This window comes from Abramis brama (genome assembly GCF_963993115.1).
Source record: "Abramis brama genome assembly, chromosome: 1".
In the NCBI taxonomy this organism is placed as follows: domain Eukaryota; kingdom Metazoa; phylum Chordata; class Actinopteri; order Cypriniformes; family Leuciscidae; genus Abramis; species Abramis brama.
The window spans coordinates 79,456,831-79,480,830 of record NC_139963.1 but is presented as its reverse complement, the minus strand read 5'-3'; the positions used below and the strand labels follow the sequence as shown (position 1 = coordinate 79,480,830).

Genomic DNA, 24,000 nt, shown 5'->3' with positions numbered 1-24,000 from the left:
CGTAATCTGACACCAAAAAAAGTAAGACTGGCAGTTCGTGGCTCATACTAGATCTTAAGGTCATAATGGCTATGTTTATGCAACTGGCCCCAGCACAAAAAAATGAACATTTTATATATCCATATGTTTATGGTAACATCTTAAACCATATAATGACTGTAAAAAACAACAGAATAAGTCTCTGTAACGGTTGTTAATGCTTTATTTAACATAACCACAGACAAACATGTGGAATACACCACTGATTACGTTTCAACGTCACTACCGGGAAATAAACTGAATTATTAATAAAGTCTTGTAAACGGTTATGGGTTTGTATGTAAACCGGGTGAGTTATTGTTATTTGTGAGTTTTCAACGTTTTGGTGTGGATGTAAACATGCTCTATGATATAGTGATAGATAAAGTCATTTTAGATAGAGAGTGATGTGTGTAACAGCTACTCATCACACACACACACACACACACACACACACAAGCGGTTCTTCCGCTGTCACACTGTGGCTACACACTGCTTTGGCAGCTGTGCTTCTCTGACTATCCTGACACACACACACACACACACACACATTCTAAAAAGCTCCTGAATTATGGGAGAGTGATTCTGCACACATATAAACGACTGTAATGCAAGGAATGTGTATATAACAGGAATTAACGCTGTGAATCCAGCAGAAACTCCAGACATCACTGCGTTTTCTGCTCCTCATTTGCATAAATGTAATCGTTTTATCACTTTCTCCGCTCTGATGTCCCACAATCATCAATCCTACCATTCCCTGCACAAGCGTGAAGCTCGACTCTCATACAGCGCGAGTTAAGGCCCGTTCACTCCAACAACCATAACGAGACGGATATAGTTACAAAAAAACACAGTTGCTCCGTTGCACTTAAAGAAGATTAAAGAAAATAGTCCATTGCCGTGGTACAGCGAGCACACTCAGCCCTTAAGAGAGCAGCCGGAGAGATGGAGCGCACCTGGAAGAAACTAAACTAGAGGTATTTCGCATTTCATGGAAAGAGAGCTCGACTGCATACAGAGAGGCCTTAAAAGATTATGATTCAGGCAGCATTACAGGTCAGAAGGCAGATTGGATAGGAACAATCTGAATATTATCTAGTGCCATTATAATAACCTTTATTTTACCAGGAAAGAAAGAACATTGAGATTAAAAATCTCTTTTGCAAGAGCGTCCTGGCCAAGATTATCAACACACAATTCACGTGGGTTTAACAAATAACATACATCCATACATATATATAGAAAACAAAGGCAAATTTAAAAAATAAAATAAATAAATCAATACATAAGTCATGCAAAGCATCTACAAACAGATATCCATGTCTTTTAAAATCACTTTAAAAATGTCCAACGAAACCAACTCCCTGAGATTCAATTTATTTAGCAGATTATTCCAGGCAGAAGGAGCTGCACATTTAAATGCCTTTTCTCCCAGTTCAGTCCACACCACTGGAACCGACAATAAGACAAAATCCTGAGGCCGAAGGCTATAACTACCTACACATTTCTACAGATATAAAGGAAGCAGTCCCAGGATAGTTTTATAAATAAGAACATGCCAGTGTTTTAGTCTACGGATAGACAAAGCAGACCATCCAACACGAACATACAACTCGCATTGATGAGTGAGGGGTTAAAATCTAAAACCAGATTTAAAATCCATCTGGTTGAAGATCAGAGTCGCGCCGGTATGGAGACGGGTTTGCTGAGGATCAGTGCCGATGGCTGTCGTGTCGATGAAGCCTTCACAGGGAAGAGTCTAGATGAGTAATACTAGAAAAGGCAGCATCTTCACAACTGTGTTCCTTTAATGAAAGAAATGATATCTGGAGGATTTACAGTCAGGATTTAGACCGTACCATAGTACTGAGACTGCTCTCATTAGAGTCACAAATGATTTGCTCTTATCATCCGATCGTGGTTGTGTCTCGCTATTAGTGTTACTCGATCTTAGTGCTGCATTTGACACCATCGACCACAACATTTTTTTAAATAGACTTGAAAATTATGTTGGCATTAGTGGAATTGCATTAGCATGGTTTAAATCATACTTATCTGACCGTTATCAGTTTGTAGCAGTAAATGAAGAGATGTCTCATCGATCACAAGTTCAGTATGGCGTACCACAAGGCTCAGTACTAGGACCGCTGCTGTTCACTCTGTACATGCTACCCTCACACACACACACACACACACACACTCTGTACATGCTACCATTAGGAGATATCATTAGGAAAAAAAACAGAGATTCTAATTATTGGACAAAAAACGTCCTCACGTAATAACCTAGAATACTGTCTAACACTCGATGGCTGCTCTGTCAAGTCTTCGTCGTCAGTTAGGAACCTGGGTGTGGGTGTGTGTGTGTGTGTGTGTGTGTGTGTGTGTGTGCTCTTTGATACCAATCTTTCATTTGAAAGTCACGTGTCTAGTATCTGTAAAACCACATTTTTCCATCTTAAAATTATATCTAAATTACGCCATATGCTCTCATTGACAAATGTGGAACAGTTAGTCCATGCGTTCATGACCTCAAGGCTAGATTATTGTAATGCTCTACTGGGTGGTTGCCCTGCACGCTTAATAAACAAACTACAGCTGGTCCAAAACGCAGCAGCTCGAGTTCTTACCAGAACCAGGAAGTATGACCATATTAGCCCGGTTCTGTCAACACTGCACTGGCTCCCTATTAAACATCGTATACATTTTAAAATATTGCTGATTACTTACAAAGCACTAAATGGTTTAGCTCCGCAGATCTTGAGCGAGCTCTTAACGCATTATAGTCCTTCACGTCTATTGCGATCTCAAAATTCCGGCCAGTTGATAATACCTAGAATATCTAAATCGACTGCTGGCGGCAGATCCTTCTCCTATTTAGCACCAAAACTTTGGACTTTCTGCACCTGGGCAGACTCACACACACACACACACACACACACACAGACACACACTCCAGATCTGATGAAGGACCTGCGCTTGGACGCGACGACAACACAGTCCTGAAGTGCCACTAGTCTCTCCCTGTGAAGGCCGCCTTCTCCTTCCCTTCACCTCTGTACAGATAAAACGTTGTCAAAATAACTCCAGTTCACATTGATACTCGGAAGCAACTTAAATTCTGTATTATGAATTTTTTAAGGCCAGTCAAGTAATTTGTTGAGGTCAGTTTGTAAAGAAAGACACACGCCTGCACACATATATATTCAAATGCACATACATATAGACTAAACACGTAATACGCACGCCGTCAGCGTTTTCACAGATTCGCGTTTTTGAAGTTTACCTGGAGATGATAACACTTTTAAAAATTTCACCGCTTGCACCTTGAAACCTATTTCAGGGTTTGCGTTCTCGAGCGCGCTGAGGGTTTTCTGTGAGAGCGGTGTGTTAGCGGCCCCTAAGTTAATAACTAATGATCTCTGCAACGGAAGTGAATCAATCAAAATGATCACTGTTATCACTGTAAAGCTGCTTTGAAACTATCTATATTGTTAAAAGCGTGAAATGAAGGTAACTTTTATTATCATTATAGTTATCGCTATAGTTATTGTTATAGTTATCGATACAGCCCTAAAACATCTATCTCAGCTTTCGTTTCACCAACATAACTCTAAAACTTGAGGTGTTGCGGTTCACAATCACACAACGTACACACTTCAGGAACAGTCACATGACTTCCTCAGCTCAATGACTGCTGTGTGTGTGTGTGTGTGTGTGTGTAACAGATTGTGGCGTCCTGACAGCAGGCATCTTGGCACAGAACTCTGGGTAATTGACCGAGCTCGACTCATTCTCTCATTCAGCGTCTCTCTCTCTCTCTCTCTGTATCTGTGATGAACAGCAGACAGCAGGAACAGAGAGCAGGACGGAGGAAGGACAAACAGACGAACAGACGGAGAGATGAGAAGACAGAGAGAGAGAGAGAGAGAGAGAGAGACTGAGAGACAGAGAGAGAAAGAGAAGGAGCCCTAAATATGTGTCCTAGTTCTCTGGTCTTTAAAGCGGAGCACACATGATACACTGACACTATCTAAACCAGGGCACAGAGAGAGAGAGAGAGAGAGAGAGAGAGAGAGAGAGAGACTCTCTCTCTCTCTCTGGGCTGAAGGTCGTCCTGTCTGACCTCTGACCCCTCAGGCTCCTGTCTGTCGGCACAGCACATCACAGAGCTCTTGAGAACAACCATCAAATCTGGTTTCATCTGGTCCATCTCACAAGACTAAGTGTTTCCAAGCAGTTTTTACAAAAGATCACGCTCAAACAGCCAAACCAAACCATCATAAACCAGCACAAACCATCAGAAATCAGCACAAACCATTATAAACCAGCACAAACCAGTACAAACCTACACAAACCAGCAAAAACCATTATAAACCTACACAAATTAGCACAAACCATCATAAACCAGACAAAACCAGCACAAACCATCACAAACCATCATAAACCAGTACAAACCATCACAAACCATCATAAACCAGACAAAACCAGCACAAACCATCATAAACCAGCATAAACCAGCACAAACCATCATTAACCAGCCTGGATCTCTCAGCACATTCATTCCACCTTAAAGGGACGGTTCACCCAAAAATGGGTCATTCCTATAGACAAAAGAAGATATTTTGAAGAACATTGGGAATCAAACAACATTGGACCCCATTGACTTTCATTACACAAGCATTTCTCAAAATAACTTCTTTTAAGTTCCACTGAAGAAAGTAAGTCACACAGGTTTTTGAAGTCACAAGAGTAAATGATCATTTTTGGATGAACAGACCCTTAAAGGGGACATATCATGAAAATCTGACTTTTCCCGTGTGTAAGTGCTGTAATTGGGTGCTTCTACCAACCCAGAGAACGTGAAAAGTGAAACCCAGTATCTGTGTTCTGGTGAGCCTTTGCAAGCATTCTGACGTATGATGGCCAAAGATCCAGCAAAGCCTGAAGCTGTTCTGTGGTTGAGCTCAGACGAGCACTGAACACTATTGACCAGAACATGTCACCGCTGTCTTATAAAGACCTCAGGAACTGTGGACACTTGTGGAGAAGTTCAACATGATGATGAGATGATCAGTGTAACTCCACAACAACTACAGAAATGTCTCCACTAACATTCAGAAGCTCTTCCTGAGTCTCTCCGTAAGGCTGCACTCGCTACTGGTGATTCTGGGATTCTGGATGAGGGAGATTGGCCTGTTCTGTTATTGCCGGAGTTTCTGAAGCTCGTGTAAAGGCTCCGCCCTCTTCTGAACGGAGGCGGAGCTAAAGCTCATTTGCATTTAAAGGGACACACACAAAAACAGCGCGTTTTTGCTCACACCCAAAAAGGGGCAAAAATTTGACAAGCTGTAATAAATGATCTGGGGGATTTTGAGCTGAAATTTCACAGACACATTCTGGAGACGCCAGAGATTTATATTACATCTGGTGAAAATAATAATATGTCACCTTTAAACTCTAGTGAATAAACACTGAAGTGAATTGAGCTGAATAATATCACTATTGTCTTCTGTAGAGCTGCCTTATAGAAATAGTTTCATAATTGTTGCATTTTGCAGCATTAACGCTGTTATTTCCCTGACATTGTAAAGGTTGTGTGCAGTTAGAGCATCTGGACAGCTGAGCGTGGGCGAGCCGCTCTTCATCTTCATCTTCATCTTCATCTTCATCCGGTGTGATTTCACCGGTGTTTAAAGCGTGGGCACAGATCTGACTCACAGCACTTACATGAGGACCCGATCGCTCTGTGTGTGTCTGTCGGCTCAGCATCACACACACACATTCCCCCATCATGCATCTGTGCTCCCCTCTTCAGAATGCACAAAATCAAAATTGACTTTTTTATGGAATATTGCAGTGTTTATTCTGAATGATGTGGTGCACATTATTATTGTTTTAATAATCTTGAATCAGAATAAGTTCCTCTTGCAGCATCTCTTCTCTTCTCTGATGATGAGGGCGGGGCAACCTGTCACTCACATGAGATCAGCCAATAGCAAACCATAACCATCCAATCGATTCCCCACAGACACAATCAAGCCCCGCCCACATTTGATCTTGTTACAGAAGCGTTTCACTCATCACTATCCACCTTATTCCTATACGCCCCATGACACTTTGCTTGAATCATGGGTGTAACTTCCGTCAAGCTGTAAATAATCAGTGAAAGGCTCGCTCTATGAACGCAATAATTCCATAGACTAAAAAAAATTAAATAATACGTTTTTTATAAAAACTGGGTACAATGAGATGACATTATTCTACTCACCCTTCAACCATCGAACATTAAAAGGACATTTAAAAGTGTAAAAGCATCAACAAGGTACTTTCAACCAGAGACCAGAAATAACCCCAAAAGCATGACTCTTTCCACAGCAATAACGGGTACAGAGGTACCCTTGTTTGTTATCAAAAATGTACCCTCCCCCACAGTCGCCATGAAGGGCAAAATTAGATATATAGACCAAAACCACTTTTTGTACCAGGCTGTGAACATGTGTTTTTCTGCTGTAAAGTTGGGCGTTTTAACATGGGGGTTTATGGGATTGAGTCTCTCAGCCTGTCTCTAGTGGCCAGTCGATGAACTGCAGTCTAAGTCACTTCAGCGTTGGCTTCAAGAGAGACTGGCTTGAGGGCAACCTTATGATTTGAATGATTCGTTTCAGTCTTTTTGAATGGAAGTTCCCCAAACCGGAAATGCCACCTATAATTCGAGACGCAGTCAGGAATAAGGTGGATATGGAATAAACGTTAGCAGTTTCTGTTTAAAGCGTAACGTGAGAGCGTTGCGTACCTTAGCGGCCATGATCATGGAGGATCCTCCTTTGACGCCCAGGATGGGGATGTGCGTCTGTGCCGAGATGAAGTCCAGGATCTGAGCGATGGCCTCCTGGTCGGTGTCGTCTCCGAACACTACACCCTGCAGCCAGTGCTCCGTCATCAGGTCGCAGATGCTCTTGATGATGCTCTTGGGGTCCGTCTCGTTCATGGTGAGCATCTCCACGCTGGGCGCTAGCGGCATGTGGCCGAAGTCGTCCTTATCACGTGTGCCGGCGAGCGCCACCTCACTGGAGTTGCCCACCAGCACCACTGCGATGCTCAGGCCCTGCAGAAGCTTGGAGACGGGCGGGAACTGGGCCACTGATGATGGGATGTAGTGGGCCACGCCCCCTCCGCCACGATCGCGCCGTGATTGGACGGCTGGTAGAAGCAGAAGCAGGCACACGGCCAACAGCTGGGGGAGCGAAGGGCGGGGCCAGTGGGGTGAGGGCGGGGCTGGCGGACAAAGCCACGCCCGCTTTTCCTGAGAGGGTGGAGCTAAACCTCGGTAAACGCAGATGGACATGATGGAGGAGAGAGAAACCTGTGAGAAAAAACACATTCTTTAACTCTGGTTCTTTTTAAAAAAAATCATACTTTACATAATGACTTCACAAACAATTTTCATAAATAAGGCTTGTGACAATCTCTGTTACACGTCATTAAATCAATACTGCAAAATTAAATTAGACGAACGACTGGAATTCAGAATTTTACAATATTACACAAAATGTGATCAGATGTGTGTGAGTTTATCAACTGTACTGGAATCTGTGTTTTCTACGGTTTTGTGGGACATTTCACTTTTTACACTTTTTCTGTCAAAACTGAACATGACGGACCAACAACTCACAGTGAAAGACTCAAGAGAGACAGAGAGAGATGTAATGGGCAAAATATAAAACCATCAGAAAATACTTTTCTCCCAAAACAAAATAAACTAAATATTCAATCAATTTATCACACGGCTCTGTGGAATACTATCCCAGAGAACAGCCTCTGAGAACAGAAGCACAGGCTCATCCGGGTCCCTGAAGTCAGCAGCGCTATACGCTCGCTAGGAACGGCTTTTGGTGCATTTCTCAAATCATCCTTAAAGCTATGGTCTACGATTTCAAAGATTGTTCATTATTAATAACCTCGTTTAGATGCTGGTTATGGTTCTACAGTACAATCCTAACAATATGAAGAGAAAAAAGAATGAAAAAAATCCATTCACTCTATTGGATGTACAGCTGCAGAGAAGTTGACCAATGTAAGCTGTCCGGGCGGACAGCTTACATTGGTCAACTGCTCTCATCCAATCCCCCGCTCCACTTGAAACTCCACGTGGCGCTCGCGTCTCCACCCCACCGCACCCCACCCCGCCCCCCCCCTGCGACATGAAATTTCGCGGGCAAGCAGCTGACAGTCTATGGTAGCTAGCAAAGTAGCATCAGCTCAGCAGTGGAGATTTGGGACTGAAAACCGACGCTGACACGGCTGACTTTTTGTTGAGCAGGTAAGCATTTATTTATACTTTTATGGTGTGAGGTGTTACATAGCTTTTTATCAGTCTGACAACATGCTCATGCTGCCGGTCGGCATTGGAATGTTAGCCGTTTAGCATCGCCTATCACGGGTCAAAGTAATTATATTTCTTGAAGTGCTTGAATATATTTCAGTAGGCCTAGCGGGTTTCTGTTCGAGCCGATCGGAATTTGAACAAGATGCGCTGTTTACTACCGGTGATCACAGCTTGACTGAGTGACGTTGTTCAGGTCGTTTCCCGGTGGGAGGGATCAGGTAGCAGGGGGGAGGGGTGTGTGTGTGGAGGGGCGGGATGAGTTTTTTAAAACTTACCAACCGTCTCAGGCTTTCTCGACCGATTTTCAACATCGTAGACTACAGCTTTAATATTTGTAAAGAAATATGTGCATTCTCAAAACAATTTGTACAAACAGCACCACACATTGGATTACCTGCAAAAGCCTGTAACTTACTTAAAATCTTTAGTTCATCTCTCAAAAGTAAGTATTTATGTCAATAAACATATCAGTGCTATCAGAATGTCATTGTTCACAAACAAGATGATCAAAATGCTTAGTCATGTGGTCAATAAAACACTGCACTCTCCGAATAATGTAAACTATGGCTAAAGTTTGGATGACAGTTACTGTACTGAGATGTACAAAGCTGCGCTTCTTCTGTATGCCATATATCTATTTCAAAAGTACAAATTTACTACTGACTACTGTACGTGAGTTATTGATTGAAAGAGACTGGATAGGATTCACAGTTACACTTTTATTAATGGGCTGACAAAAAAAAAAAAAAACCCTTACAATATTCTTGTGATATAGAAAAGAAAAAGAAATAGGGGCACAAAGGCGAAAATACAACATTAGAAAGGCAAACACATCCTTACTCCTCTTCCTCTTTCACCTCTTCCACCACACATCCTTACTCCTCTTCCTCTGTTTCACCTCTTCCACCACACATCCTTACTCCTCTTCCTCTGTTTCACCTCTTCCACCACACATCCTTACTCCTCTTCCTCTGTTTCACCTCTTCCACCACACATCCTTACTCCTCTTCCTCTGTTTCGCCTCTTCCACCACACATCCTTACTCCTCTTCCTCTGTTCCACCTCTTCCACCACACATCCTTACTCCTCTTCCTCTGTTTCGCCTCTTCCACCACACATCCTTACTCCTCTTCCTGTTTCGCCTCTTCCACCACACATCCTTACTCCTCTTCTTCTGTTTCACCTCTTTCACCACACATCCTTACTCCTCTTCCTCTGTTCCACCTCTTCCACCACACATCCTTACTCCTCTTCCTCTGTTTCGCCTCTTCCACCACACATCCTTACTCCTCTTCCTCTGTTCCACCTCTTCCACCACACATCCTTACTCCTCTTCCTGTTTCGCCTCTTCCACCACACATTCTTACTCCTCTTCCTCTGTTTCACCTCTTCCACCACGCATCCTTACTCCTCTTCCTCTGTAACCTTCCACCACGCATCCTTACTCCTCTTCCTCTGTTTCACCTCTTCCATCACACATCCTTACTCCTCTTCCTCTGTTCCACCTCTTCCACCACACATCCTTACTCCTCTTCCTCTGTTTCGCCTCTTCCACCACACATCCTTACTCCTCTTCCTGTTTCACCTCTTCCACCACGCATCCTTTCTCCTCTTCCTCTGTACCCTTCCACCACACATCCTTACTCCTCTTCCTCTGTTTCGCCTCTTCCACCACACATCCTTACTCCTCTTCCTCTTTCACCTCTTCCACCACGCATCCTTTCTCCTCTTCCTCTGTACCCTTCCACCACACATCCTTACTCCTCTTCCTCTGTTTCACCTCTTCCACCACACATCCTTACTCCTTTTCCTCTGTTTCACCTCTTCCACCACACATCCTTACTCCTCTTCCTCTGTTTCACCTCTTCCACCACACATCCTTACTCCTCTTCCTCTGTTTCGCCTCTTCCACCACACATCCTTACTCCTCTTCCTCTGTACCCTTCCACCACACATCCTTACTCCTCTTCCTGTTTCACCTCTTCCACCACACATCCTTACTCCTCTTCCTCTGTACCCTTCCACCACACATCCTTACTCCTCTTCCTGTTTCACCTCTTCCACCACACATCCTTACTCCTCTTCCTCTGTTTCACCTCTTCCACCACACATCCTTACTCCTTTTCCTCTGTTTCACCTCTTCCACCACGCATCCTTACTCCTCTTCCTCTGTTTCGCCTCTTCCACCACACATCCTTATTCCTCTTCCTCTGTTTCACCTCTTCCACCACACATCCTTACTCCTCTTCCTCTGTTTCGCCTCTTCCACCACACATCCTTACTCCTCTTCCTCTGTACCCTTCCACCACACATCCTTACTCCTCTTCCTCTGTTTCGCCTCTTCCACCACGCATCCTTACTCCTCTTCCTCTGTACCCTTCCACCACACATCCTTACTCCTCTTCCTGTTTCACCTCTTCCACCACACATCCTTACTCCTCTTCCTCTGTACCCTTCCACCACACATCCTTACTCCTCTTCCTGTTTCACCTCTTCCACCACACATCCTTACTCCTCTTCCTCTGTACCCTTCCACCACACATCCTTACTCCTCTTCCTGTTTCACCTCTTCCACCACACATCCTTACTCCTCTTCCTCTGTTTCACCTCTTCCACCACGCATCCTTACTCCTCTTCCTCTGTTTCGCCTCTTCCACCACACATCCTTACTCCTCTTCCTCTGTTTCACCTCTTCCACCACACATCCTTACTCCTCTTCCTCTGTTTCACCTCTTCCACCACACATCCTTACTCCTCTTCCTCTGTTTCACCTCTTCCACCACACATCCTTACTCCTCTTCCTCTGTTTCGCCTCTTCCACCACACATCCTTACTCCTCTTCTTCTGTACCCTTCCACCACGCATCCTTACTCCTCTTCCTCTGTTTCACCTCTTCCACCACACATCCATACTCCTCTTCCTCTGTTTCGCCTCTTCCACCACACATCCTTACTCCTCTTCCTGTTTCACCTCTTCCACCACGCATCCTTACTCCTCTTCCTCTGTTTTACCTCTTCCACCACACATCCTTACTCCTCTTCCTCTGTACCCTTCCACCACACATCCTTACTCCTCTTCCTGTTTCACCTCTTCCACCACACATCCTTACTCCTCTTCCTCTGTTTCACCTCTTCCACCACGCATCCTTACTCCTCTTCCTCTGTACCCTTCCACCACACATCCTTACTCCTCTTCCTCTTTCACCTCTTCCACCACGCATCCTTACTCCTCTTCCTCTGTTTCACCTCTTCCACCACGCATCCTTACTCCTCTTCCTCTGTTTCACCTCTTCCACCACGCATCCTTACTCCTCTTCCTCTTTCACCTCTTCCAACACGCATCCTTACTGCTCTTCCTCTGTACCCTTCCACCACACATCCTTACTCCTCTTCCTCTGTTTCACCTCTTCCACCACACATCCTTACTCCTCTTCCTCTTTCACCTCTTCCACCACACATCCTTACTCCTCTTCCTCTGTTTCACCTCTTCCACCACACATCCTTACTCCTCTTCCTCTGTTTCACCTCTTCCACCACGCATCCTTACTCCTCTTCCTCTTTCACCTCTTCCACCACGCATCCTTACTCCTCTTCCTCTTTCACCTCTTCCACCACACATCCTTACTCCTCTTCCTCTTTCACCTCTTCCACCACGCATCCTTACTCCTCTTCCTCTTTCACCTCTTCCACCAAACATCCTTACTCCTCTTCCTCTGTTTCGCCTCTTCCACCATGCATCCATACTCCTCTTCCTCTTTCACCTCTTCCACCACACATCCTTACTCCTCTTCCTCTGTTTCGCCTCTTCCACCACGCATCCTTACTCCTCTTCCTCTGTTTCGCCTCTTCCACCACGCATCCTTACTCCTCTTCCTCTGTTCCACCTCTTCCACCACACATCCTTACTCCTCTTCCTCTGTTTCGCCTCTTCCACCACACATCCTTACTCCTCTTCCTCTGTTCCACCTCTTCCACCACACATCCTTACTCCTCTTCCTCTGTTTCGCCTCTTCCACCACACATCCTTACTCCTCTTCCTGTTTCGCCTCTTCCACCACACATCCTTACTCCTCTTCTTCTGTTTCACCTCTTTCACCACACATCCTTACTCCTCTTCCTCTGTTCCACCTCTTCCACCACACATCCTTACTCCTCTTCCTCTGTTTCGCCTCTTCCACCACACATCCTTACTCCTCTTCCTCTGTTCCACCTCTTCCACCACACATCCTTACTCCTCTTCCTGTTTCGCCTCTTCCACCACACATTCTTACTCCTCTTCCTCTGTTTCACCTCTTCCACCACGCATCCTTACTCCTCTTCCTCTGTAACCTTCCACCACGCATCCTTACTCCTCTTCCTCTGTTTCACCTCTTCCATCACACATCCTTACTCCTCTTCCTCTGTTCCACCTCTTCCACCACACATCCTTACTCCTCTTCCTCTGTTTCGCCTCTTCCACCACACATCCTTACTCCTCTTCCTGTTTCACCTCTTCCACCACGCATCCTTTCTCCTCTTCCTCTGTACCCTTCCACCACACATCCTTACTCCTCTTCCTCTGTTTCGCCTCTTCCACCACACATCCTTACTCCTCTTCCTCTTTCACCTCTTCCACCACGCATCCTTTCTCCTCTTCCTCTGTACCCTTCCACCACACATCCTTACTCCTCTTCCTCTGTTTCACCTCTTCCACCACACATCCTTACTCCTTTTCCTCTGTTTCACCTCTTCCACCACACATCCTTACTCCTCTTCCTCTGTTTCACCTCTTCCACCACACATCCTTACTCCTCTTCCTCTGTTTCGCCTCTTCCACCACACATCCTTACTCCTCTTCCTCTGTACCCTTCCACCACACATCCTTACTCCTCTTCCTGTTTCACCTCTTCCACCACACATCCTTACTCCTCTTCCTCTGTACCCTTCCACCACACATCCTTACTCCTCTTCCTGTTTCACCTCTTCCACCACACATCCTTACTCCTCTTCCTCTGTTTCACCTCTTCCACCACACATCCTTACTCCTTTTCCTCTGTTTCACCTCTTCCACCACGCATCCTTACTCCTCTTCCTCTGTTTCGCCTCTTCCACCACACATCCTTATTCCTCTTCCTCTGTTTCACCTCTTCCACCACACATCCTTACTCCTCTTCCTCTGTTTCGCCTCTTCCACCACACATCCTTACTCCTCTTCCTCTGTACCCTTCCACCACACATCCTTACTCCTCTTCCTCTGTTTCGCCTCTTCCACCACGCATCCTTACTCCTCTTCCTCTGTACCCTTCCACCACACATCCTTACTCCTCTTCCTGTTTCACCTCTTCCACCACACATCCTTACTCCTCTTCCTCTGTACCCTTCCACCACACATCCTTACTCCTCTTCCTGTTTCACCTCTTCCACCACACATCCTTACTCCTCTTCCTCTGTACCCTTCCACCACACATCCTTACTCCTCTTCCTGTTTCACCTCTTCCACCACACATCCTTACTCCTCTTCCTCTGTTTCACCTCTTCCACCACGCATCCTTACTCCTCTTCCTCTGTTTCGCCTCTTCCACCACACATCCTTACTCCTCTTCCTCTGTTTCACCTCTTCCACCACACATCCTTACTCCTCTTCCTCTGTTTCACCTCTTCCACCACACATCCTTACTCCTCTTCCTCTGTTTCACCTCTTCCACCACACATCCTTACTCCTCTTCCTCTGTTTCGCCTCTTCCACCACACATCCTTACTCCTCTTCTTCTGTACCCTTCCACCACGCATCCTTACTCCTCTTCCTCTGTTTCACCTCTTCCACCACACATCCATACTCCTCTTCCTCTGTTTCGCCTCTTCCACCACACATCCTTACTCCTCTTCCTGTTTCACCTCTTCCACCACGCATCCTTACTCCTCTTCCTCTGTTTTACCTCTTCCACCACACATCCTTACTCCTCTTCCTGTTTCGCCTCTTCCACCACACATCCTTACTCCTCTTCCTCTGTTCCACCTCTTCCACCACGCATCCTTACTCCTCTTCCTCTTTCGCCTCCTCCACCACGCATCCTTACTCCTCTTCCTCTGTACCCTTCCACCACACATCCTTACTCCTCTTCTTCTGTTTCGCCTCTTCCACCACGCATCCTTACTCCTCTTCCTCTGTACCCTTCCACCACACATCCTTACTCCTCTTCCTCTGTTTCACCTCTTCCACCACACATCCTTACTCCTCTTCCTCTGTTTCACCTCTTCCACCACACATCCTTACTCCTCTTCCTCTGTTTCGCCTCTTCCACCACGCATCCTTACTCCTCTTCCTCTGTTTCGCCTCTTCCACCACGCATCCTTACTCCTCTTCCTCTGTTTCGCCTCTTCCACCACGCATCCTTACTCCTCTTCCTCTGTTTCACCTCTTCCACCACACATCCTTACTCCTCTTCCTCTGTTTCACCTCTTCCACCACGCATCCTTACTCCTCTTCCTCTGTACCCTTCCACCACACATCCTTACTCCTCTTCCTCTGTTTCGCCTCTTCCACCACACATCCTTACTCCTCTTCCTCTGTTTCGCATCTTCCACCACACATCCTTACTCCTCTTCCTCTGTTTCGCCTCTTCCACCACGCATCCTTACTCCTCTTCCTCTGTACCCTTCCACCACGCATCCTTACTCCTCTTCCTCTCGGCTGTTCACCCTGATCGTTTCCTGGATGTTCATCCATTATCAGAATTCCAAGATAATAACCGACTGGATGTACATTATTACTTACTTAATCATTAAAAGATAGATAGATCGATAGATAGATAGATCGATAGATAGATAGATAGATAGATAGATAGATAGATAGATAGATAGATAGATAGATAGATAGATAGATAGATAGATATTATTCAGTTGTTTAAAAAAAATTCATATTTTAATTTAATTTCTTTGGCAATACAAAAAAAGGTAAACTGGTGAAATAAATTCATGGTGAACAAATTTAGATCAGAAATGAAAAAAAAAAAAACTTTAAATAAAAAGAAATAAAACCAAGAGCATGAATGAGAAACTGCACCGTTTCTAAACAGCAGCAAAAGCACAACAGAAGTGTGTGTTCAGGCCGAGGTGAGCAACAGAAGTGTGTGTTCAGAGAGGTCGAGCCGCGAGTCGGTGTCCGTGACACACAGCATCACTGCAGCTCATCACATCAATATTTCATAACAGCGTTCACGTCTTCTGCTGTTTATTATGGATGAGATAAACTCTCCCTTCAGACGAAGAGTCGCCTACACACTGGAGGACCGTAACACAACAGCTGTGATGATCACACACACACACACACACACACACACACACACACACACACACACACAGCTGTAATAATCTTGTTAGTATCAATGATACACTGTCACTTACTTTAATAATCATCATAAATTAGCCATTATCTAAACGCTTCATCCTGCAAAAACGGTTTGTTCTGAGATATCAATCGGCTGGATGTACATTATTACTTACAAATGATTATAATTAAAAATTAATCATTGAAATCGTACGTTGCGTTGGCATGGAAACACTACCTTAAATCCTTTTAGAGGCTTCATTTTTGTGATATGACATTTTAATTTAGACATAACTTGTTTACACATACGATTTTATAGCAATTTTTTTGTAATTGCTATAAAATATATATTTTGTATATAATATAAATGTTTAGGTCCGTACATTTGCTTTACACTCAACCTAAACTTCTATAGCTTTTCTACACTTTCATTTTCTGAAGCTGCTTTCATGAATTTTACTTCCAGATCTATGCTCAAAAACGGGGGTGAGAGTTACATGACATTTTATAATATTATATATTTATTTAATTTCCCGGTTTTGATGGTTTTAGTTCAGCTTCTTAGGTGCTGTTTTCCTGGAGCAGATTGTTGGGGACTGAAGACAGAAAGCACACGTTTGTGATGCGCAGACTGACACACAGTTCAGAGATCCGAGTCTGCACTTCTCTCCACACTCAGTTTCCATGGCAACCGTTAAAATAGAGCTCTCCATACAGTTGATGGCCTCACTCAGGCTCCGCCCCTCTGCAGGAGCCACTCACATCACTGTAATTAGCATAAGAGAGTGCTGTTTATGAGGTGAGAAACACACACACACACACACACACACTGGACTGTAATCAGTGGAATGAGATTGATCGAAGCTTTTCACAGATTACAGTTTCAGCTCACTCGGCTATTTCAGGAGCACATTACATGGATGAGGACTGTGTGTGAGTGTGTGTGAGTGTGTGTGTGTGTGAGTGTGTGTGTGTGTGTGAGTGTGTGTGTGTGTGTGTGTGTGTGTGTGTGTGTGTGTGTGAGTGTGTGTGTGTGTGTGTGAGTGTGTGTGTGTGTGTGTGTGAGTGAGTGACTGTGTGTGTGTGTGTGTGTGTGTGTATATGTGTGTGTGTGTGTGTGTGTGTGTGTGAGTGTGAGTGTGTGTGTGTGTGTGTGTGTGAGTGTGAGTGTGTGTGTGTGTGTGTGTGTGTGTGTGTGTGTGAGTGTGTGTGTGTGTGTGTGTGTGTGTGTGAGTGAGTTTGTGTGTGTGAGTGTGTGTGTGAGTGTGTGTGTGTGTGTGTGTGTGTGTGTGAGTTTGTGTGTGTGTGTGTGTGTGTGTGTGTGTGTGTGTGTGTCTGTGTGCGCGTGTGTTATATTTATAAGATATGAAAATTTTGGCCTGATTCTGATAAAAATTCTGATAATCGAAAAATGGCCGATCAATCTAAATCTACATTTTTATATAATTTTTGAGAGCCAGATTATAAAAACAAAAGTCTCACATAAACATATTAGAACTTACTGTATATATGCATAAAATAATGTGAATGTGAAACTTGCGAAAATGAACTTGAACTAAGTTCTGTGCTTGTCAGAATTTGTAATCCTGTTGTGAATACACACTTCCCGCAACAATGCGCTGAAACACGGCGTACAAAGAGTTCACATAATTCTTTGAGCATTATGAGTCACTGAGCATATCTGCAGTGTATTGAGGTCCTAGGCCATTGAGTGATTTATATACCAGTAATAATACTTTAAAATCAATACTAAATCTAACTGGGAGCCAGTGTAAAGACCTGAGGACTGGTGTGATATGTTCATATGTTCTGGTTCTGCTCAGCGTTCTGTATGAGCTGCAACTGTCTTATGGTCTTTTTGGGAAGGCCAGTGAGGAGTCCATTACAATAATTCACCCTGCTGGTGATGAAAGCATGAACAAGTTTCTCTAAGTCTTGTCTGGAAACAAAGCATCTAATTCTTGCAATATTTTTCAGATGATAGTATGCTGATTTAGTTATTGCTTTGACATGACTACTGAAACTAAGGTCTGACTCTAGTGTCACACCGAGATTCCTGACTTGATGTTTAGTTGTTTGACCCCTAGAGTGAAGGTATGCGTTCACCTTGAGAACTTCATCTTTGTTTCCAAACGCAATGACAGATAAAATGTTGTCGGGATAATTCCGGTTCGCGTGGCTACGCAGACATGACAAAAAATTCTGTATTATAAATTTTTAAGGCCAGAGAAGTAGTTTATTGAGGGTTGATTTGTAAAGACATATATATTCAAACGCGCATACCTTTGCGTTTCCGCAGGTTTGCATTTTTGAGGTTTGCGCAGAGTTTAATAATTTAAAATCCACATCAGTTTATTTGTGCCCACACACACCCTCCCAGGATCTATAACGTTACCAAGGCTACTTTCACTTTTAAAAATTCCTCATAACCGCGCGCGATCTGCAGTCGTCGAGATGATGCTGAGGAGTTGAAGAAAAGAATAGCTATTGGAGATTGTAAAGTTGTCGACAGTACGTCATCAAAAGTCAAGTCCAGTGTGTGGGAGAAATTTGGAGTTATCTGAAGAAAACAATATAGTGAAAGGCTTTGCTGCATTTTCGTGTCGGTTAGCCGCAGATGTGGAACTTCATCGCTGAGGAAGCACGGAGATAACTGTGGTAACAAACCAAGCAGTTCTGTCGAACAGTATTTTTCAGATTTAACACTGTTCAGTATGTGTGGTGTGCAGGGCGTGTTTGGACCCAAAATTGTCAGATGTAGGCTAGACGAAATTGCGTGGCAGATATAGTGTTGTAGCCGCGTCTGTTAGGTTACTCAGTTTTGTGGTACCGTTAGCCATGTTCTTCATGTACCGGCCTTTTGACAGCCTCGGCTGAAGTTGTCCTTGTGTTAATTGTCGTTATAACTTCTGTATGACCTGGCAATAATTGTAATTGTGTCTATAATGTGATTGGCTAAAATGATTTTATTTCGGGTGCGGGTCGGGTGTCGGTTCTATTTTAAGCGGGTCGGGTGTGGATTTTAATTAGTGCTGCTGTCGGAAAACGGGTCGGGTGCGGTTTTAAGCAGTGCGGGTTCGGGCGGGTGCGGATTTACAAAATCGGACCCGTGCAGGACTCTGGCTCATGGGCGCAAATGCATTTGCTATTTAAGCAACGTGGCGCAGGACGTGAAAATGATAACTGCGCCGGACTGAAACTAGCTAAACACACTTGCGTTGCGCTTGGCGCTACATTGCGCCGGGTGTAAGATAGGGCCCATGGTCTCCTATACTCACATAAATTTGACCTCACGTTCCTCTCTCATTCAGCACCAATACAGACATTAATGCATTATATAAGTCAAAGCACATTTCAGACGATTAAAATGCATTTCTGGAAAATATGGTACATGGATATAATAAAATGATGCACATTGGATAAACTTGTTTATTTTACATAAACTTCACATTGTAGCTACTAGTTAAACAGGTGACAGACTAAAATATATGAAATCGACAGAAACATGTTGAAATATGAACTATAGACAGGTAGGCAACCTTTCAATGCTAAGTTTATATATATATATATGTACGACACGAGGATGCTTTTATGTTCGATAATAAAACACAGCATGATATAAAAGTAGGCTAATATGAGTGTTTTACACTAATATTATTATAATTATTATAATATATTACACTAATATGGTGAATATTATAATGTTTAGACCCATGTTTGTGAATATCTGCTCAAACATAATTATTTATAATGTAGTAACAATAATGTTTCATAGTTTGGAGGGACTGGAACGCTTCAGTGAATGTTCTCTGCTTGCGCTGTGAGTTTGTTAAGCAAAAAAGCTCCAAACAAGCTTCATGTTTTTACTCCAATCTCATTTCATAACGTCATAACGAATGGAAACATTTGAAGTAAGATGATAATCCATATATTTTTCTCTAGTGTAGTGTAATGAGGTGTTCCTTTTTAACGATTTATCATTATAGGCCGCCTGCATTTCTGTGGGCTAAAGTAAAAATTATTATTAGGCTATTGTTATTATTATTTTATGCAGCACTACAAGTATATGCCTACAAGGCACAACAAACCAGGTGTTCATTATATATATTTTCTTGTCAATTTTAAATCGCAATTTTAACCAGAAAAAGAAAAAAATTCTTCCCAAAATCGCACATCCCTATAGTTTCTCTTGATATCAGCATGTTCACAGTTGTTGTTATTTTGTTTTTGTACAGGGACCAGATGCCACTGATGAGTCCTGCTGACTTCAACATTCACATGAGTCTCTGTACATGAACATGGTAAAGTGAAAAATCAAACACCTTGGAAATGACAGGTATGCAAGTACGTTTCAGGAATGGCACACAGGTGTGTGACTGTTCAAGTCTCTGTCTTTAGATCAGTGTGTTCAATAGTGTGCTTTTTTGTCCTTTGTTGTGTATCTTTGGATTATATTGTGTTCTAAAACAATCAAAAAGCCATTCTTTTTTAAATCTCCTCATTCTTTGTTCTAGTTCCCTCACAGTTCCACCTTATAGGGCCATTAGGGGAGGGTCTTTGTCTTTCTCAGGTGTGAAACACATCAATATTCAAGATGATTCACGTCTCCTTGCATAAAGCGTTCTTATATTAAACATGTCTTACAAATTTTAAATCAATATATTGTTTTATCAGAAATAAGCACAAATGTCAGAGCATATCAGAACACCTCCAGGGCCAAGGAAACACCTCAGACCCCAGAGGGTTAAGGGACCCGCTATCAATGGGAGACAACTTCAACCTTAGTATTGACTCATGAAGGGGCTAACCCCGAAACACCACAGGGGAGCGTTTAAGTAGCAAAATATTCCACCCCGTCTGACCGAGAGTCAGCATCTTGAGTCAACCTTCTGGATTAAGGGTGCTCAACATGTGAGAAGGCATGCAAAGCTCAGACCACTTCAAAGCTCAGATGGGTTCTCTGAGGAGCTGAGGCGAGTCCGATGCTCAACCAAGACTGTGATCCCAAACTTAGGGACCAGGGACGATAGACCCTAATAAAGAAAACATATAAGGGTAGGGTGAACTACGCCCACTAGAGGAAACTAGAAAATGGCTGCAAAGTGTTAGTCATGCTATAGTATAGGAAGAAGAGTCCAAACTACGTAGGCCTCAGCAAAACGCAGTAATTTAAAGGATCATAAAGGAGCCGCCTGCATAAAAGACCCATACTCAAGGGGAGGCAGTCTGAACCTTAATTCTGCATCTATTTCCTCAGAATTAGATCTAGCAAATGAATCATTAGCAGTATCAGAGCTAGCTTAAGCAAAAATATTTCTTTTCGACTCCTCCCGCACTCCACCTACAACCCCTGTGCTCAACCCAGCCTCACCGTAATAGTAGAGAGTAGGTGCTTAAAGGGGTGGTTGATTATGATTTCACTTTTTTAACTTTAGTTAGTGTGTAATGTTGCTGTTTGAGCATAAACAACATCTGCAAAGTTACGACGCTCAAAGTTCAAAGCAAAGGGAGATATTTGCTTTTTTTTTTATTTCTTTTTAAGGACTACAACAAACGGCTGGTAAGGACTACACGACATTCCTTCAGGACTTCAGAATTTCCTAAAAAAAAATCCTAAAATTTACATAAACCCCGCCCCCTGAACACGATTTATAGATTATCAAGACAGAATATGCTAATCAATGACTAGAAGATAACTACACATAAGCTACATAAATTCATCAACTAACCATTCAGAAATGTCCTGTTGCTTCTACATGTTGTCACTTCTTCTTGATTCTCTCCATCATTGTCTGACTCCGGTTTGAACATAAAAGGCAGAACATTTTCAGTGCATGTCTGTGTGAGTGCAAGCTGTTGAAGCTCCGCCCCCTGTGCCGGGATCAGCAGCTCATTTGCATTTAAAGGAACAGACAGAAAACGGTGCTTTTTGCTCACCCTCAAAAATTGACAATTTTAACATGTTATGTAAAAATATCTGTGGGGTATTTTGAGCTAAAACTTCACACACACACTCTGGGGACATCAGAGACTTATTTTACATCTTGTGAAAAGGGCATTATACCACCCCTTTAACTCTTATCCCTCGTTAGAGTCAAGAGTCAAGCCTGTGTGGAACAAATCACAGCGACCGCATCACACATCATACCTTGGGAGTTAAGCACGCTCAGTTCAAGCGCCAGATTCGGTCACTCGGAAAAGAATCATACGAGAACAGCCACGAATGCATTGCTATGAGTGCCTTCAGCTCCCTTGAGAGCCGAACATGCTCATGCAAACGCTGACTACTGTCCCTCAGGAGAGAACAGAAAAGACAAAAAACCGCATCCGACCAGAACATCCAGCCTCTTCAACGAGGCCCAAAACGCACGTCCCACATCCGCAGAGAATAGGGACAATGCGAACTAAGACACACACACTTCCTGAAAGCGCTTGGTGTTTCTTCATGATATTCACCTTCACACGTACGCAAACAAACGGATCCTGAAGACAAAGAAAGTTGATGACGTCTAGTACAGGAGCCCTTTTATACTCACGGTCGCACCGGTAGTGACGCCACGGACTGTCGTCGACCAATGACATTGAGGGCCCTATCTTGCACCCAGCGCAATTGACTTTGTACACCGACGCATGTATCATTCCTATTTTGCACCTGCGCACAGCGGACTTTTCACTCCAGAGACGCACGTCGGTTAACTAAGAAATACACTTGCGCTCCCTGGGCGGTTCAGCGCAAAGAGGAGGCGTGTTCCGGCGCAAACGTTCCCTGGTGCTATTTTGCAGGTTTAGAAAACAATTGCGCCACTAACCAGGAAAAAATAGTTTAAAGTCAGTGGCGCGTTGCGCATGTTATTCATATGCTATTTTAAGGGCACATGCTTGGCAACAACGCACATACACTTTGATTCTCTCATCTACACAGAAGCAGCAGTTTTCATTTTTGAAAATCATACATTATTACGATAGATAGATAGATAGATAGATAGATAGATAGTTTATTATAAAAGCATACATCTAGCTTACACATTTACCCAAATTATCATACGCCTGTTTAACCGAAGCTGATCTGGGTGTGTTTCTCCATCCCCAATGTCACTTCTCTGTGTTTTACGGCCCTGACGGGAACATCGGTCTCCTCGGCTGTGAACCGCTCCTTGGGTGCTCGAGCCCCTACCCTTTATCAAAACTAATCGACAGTCTCAAACAAATATCAATGATAATATTGTGGTCAATAAAACAAAATGTATTTGATTACAATTAAAATGACAATGTGTACAAAACTAAAGTAGAGAAACTAAAGATTACTCGTTATTCTTACTAATGTTGGAAACAGTTTTGCTGCTTAATGATTTTTTGGAAATTGTGATACTTTTTTTGAGGATTCATTGATGAATAAAAAGTCAAAAAGAACAGCATTTAATTAAAATAGAAATTAGTCTTTACTATCACTTTTTATCAATTTAACACATCCTTGCTGAATACAAGTAGGCTATTAATTTCTTTTAAAGAAAGAAAGAAAGAAAGAAAGAAAGAAAATTACTGACCCCAAACTTTTGAACAGTATAGTGGATATTGGTACAGCAGATTTCTATTTGAAATATATGCTGTTCTTTTTGTAACTTTTTAAACTCAGAATCCTGAAAAGGTATCAAAGGTGATAAGTTTATTAAAATAGAAAACCATTATTTTAGATTGTAGTAATATTTCACAATATTACTGGGGTTTTTTCTGTATTTTTGATTTTTTTTTAAAGCAGCCTTGATGAGCATAAGAGACTTGATCCAAACTTTTGACCAGTATATATATATATATATATATATATATGCCCCTTTTTAACATCTGAGCCCCTGCCCGTGAGGAACTCTCTGCACGTCCCTGAGTCAGAGGGATATCTCAGTTTAGACGGCAGTATATGTCATCTGTATTTTCTGAAGATACGTCCACATGCTGCCTAAACGATGACAGGATTTAAAACTAGTGATGTGAAACACCCAGACCACAGACTGAAGCGGCGCCGGTGATGTATTCACCAATCAGCCAGTCTGAACACATGCGGCCGCTGCGTGATCATGAGTGCCAACACACGATGAACTCTGATTAATCTGATCTAATTACACCATCAGAACTGAAATAAACCACAACACTTCACACACACACACACACACACACACACACACACAGATCAGCAGATCGATGGGTTAGTAAACACATTAACACATTAACAGCAGCCCATCTGCTCACACATGCTCTGATAATGAGCAGTACAGGTGTGCGTGTGTGTGTGT

The 24,000-nt window shown here is 43.2% G+C and overlaps 1 protein-coding gene across 4 annotated transcripts in view; it reads right to left on the bottom strand.

Moving 5' to 3' along the window:
- grin2ba (glutamate receptor, ionotropic, N-methyl D-aspartate 2B-a) overlaps positions 1–24,000 on the bottom strand; it is a 68,936-nt gene that overhangs the window by 32,305 nt on the left and 12,631 nt on the right. For all 4 annotated transcript variants that reach the window (XM_084130175.1, XM_084130174.1, XM_084130176.1 and 1 more), the window contains one exon: positions 6,818–7,387. In XM_084130175.1, the coding sequence (XP_083986301.1) occupies positions 6,818–7,369 (552 nt within the window). In that variant the 5' untranslated portion in view covers positions 7,370–7,387. The remainder of the gene's footprint in view (positions 1–6,817; positions 7,388–24,000) is intronic.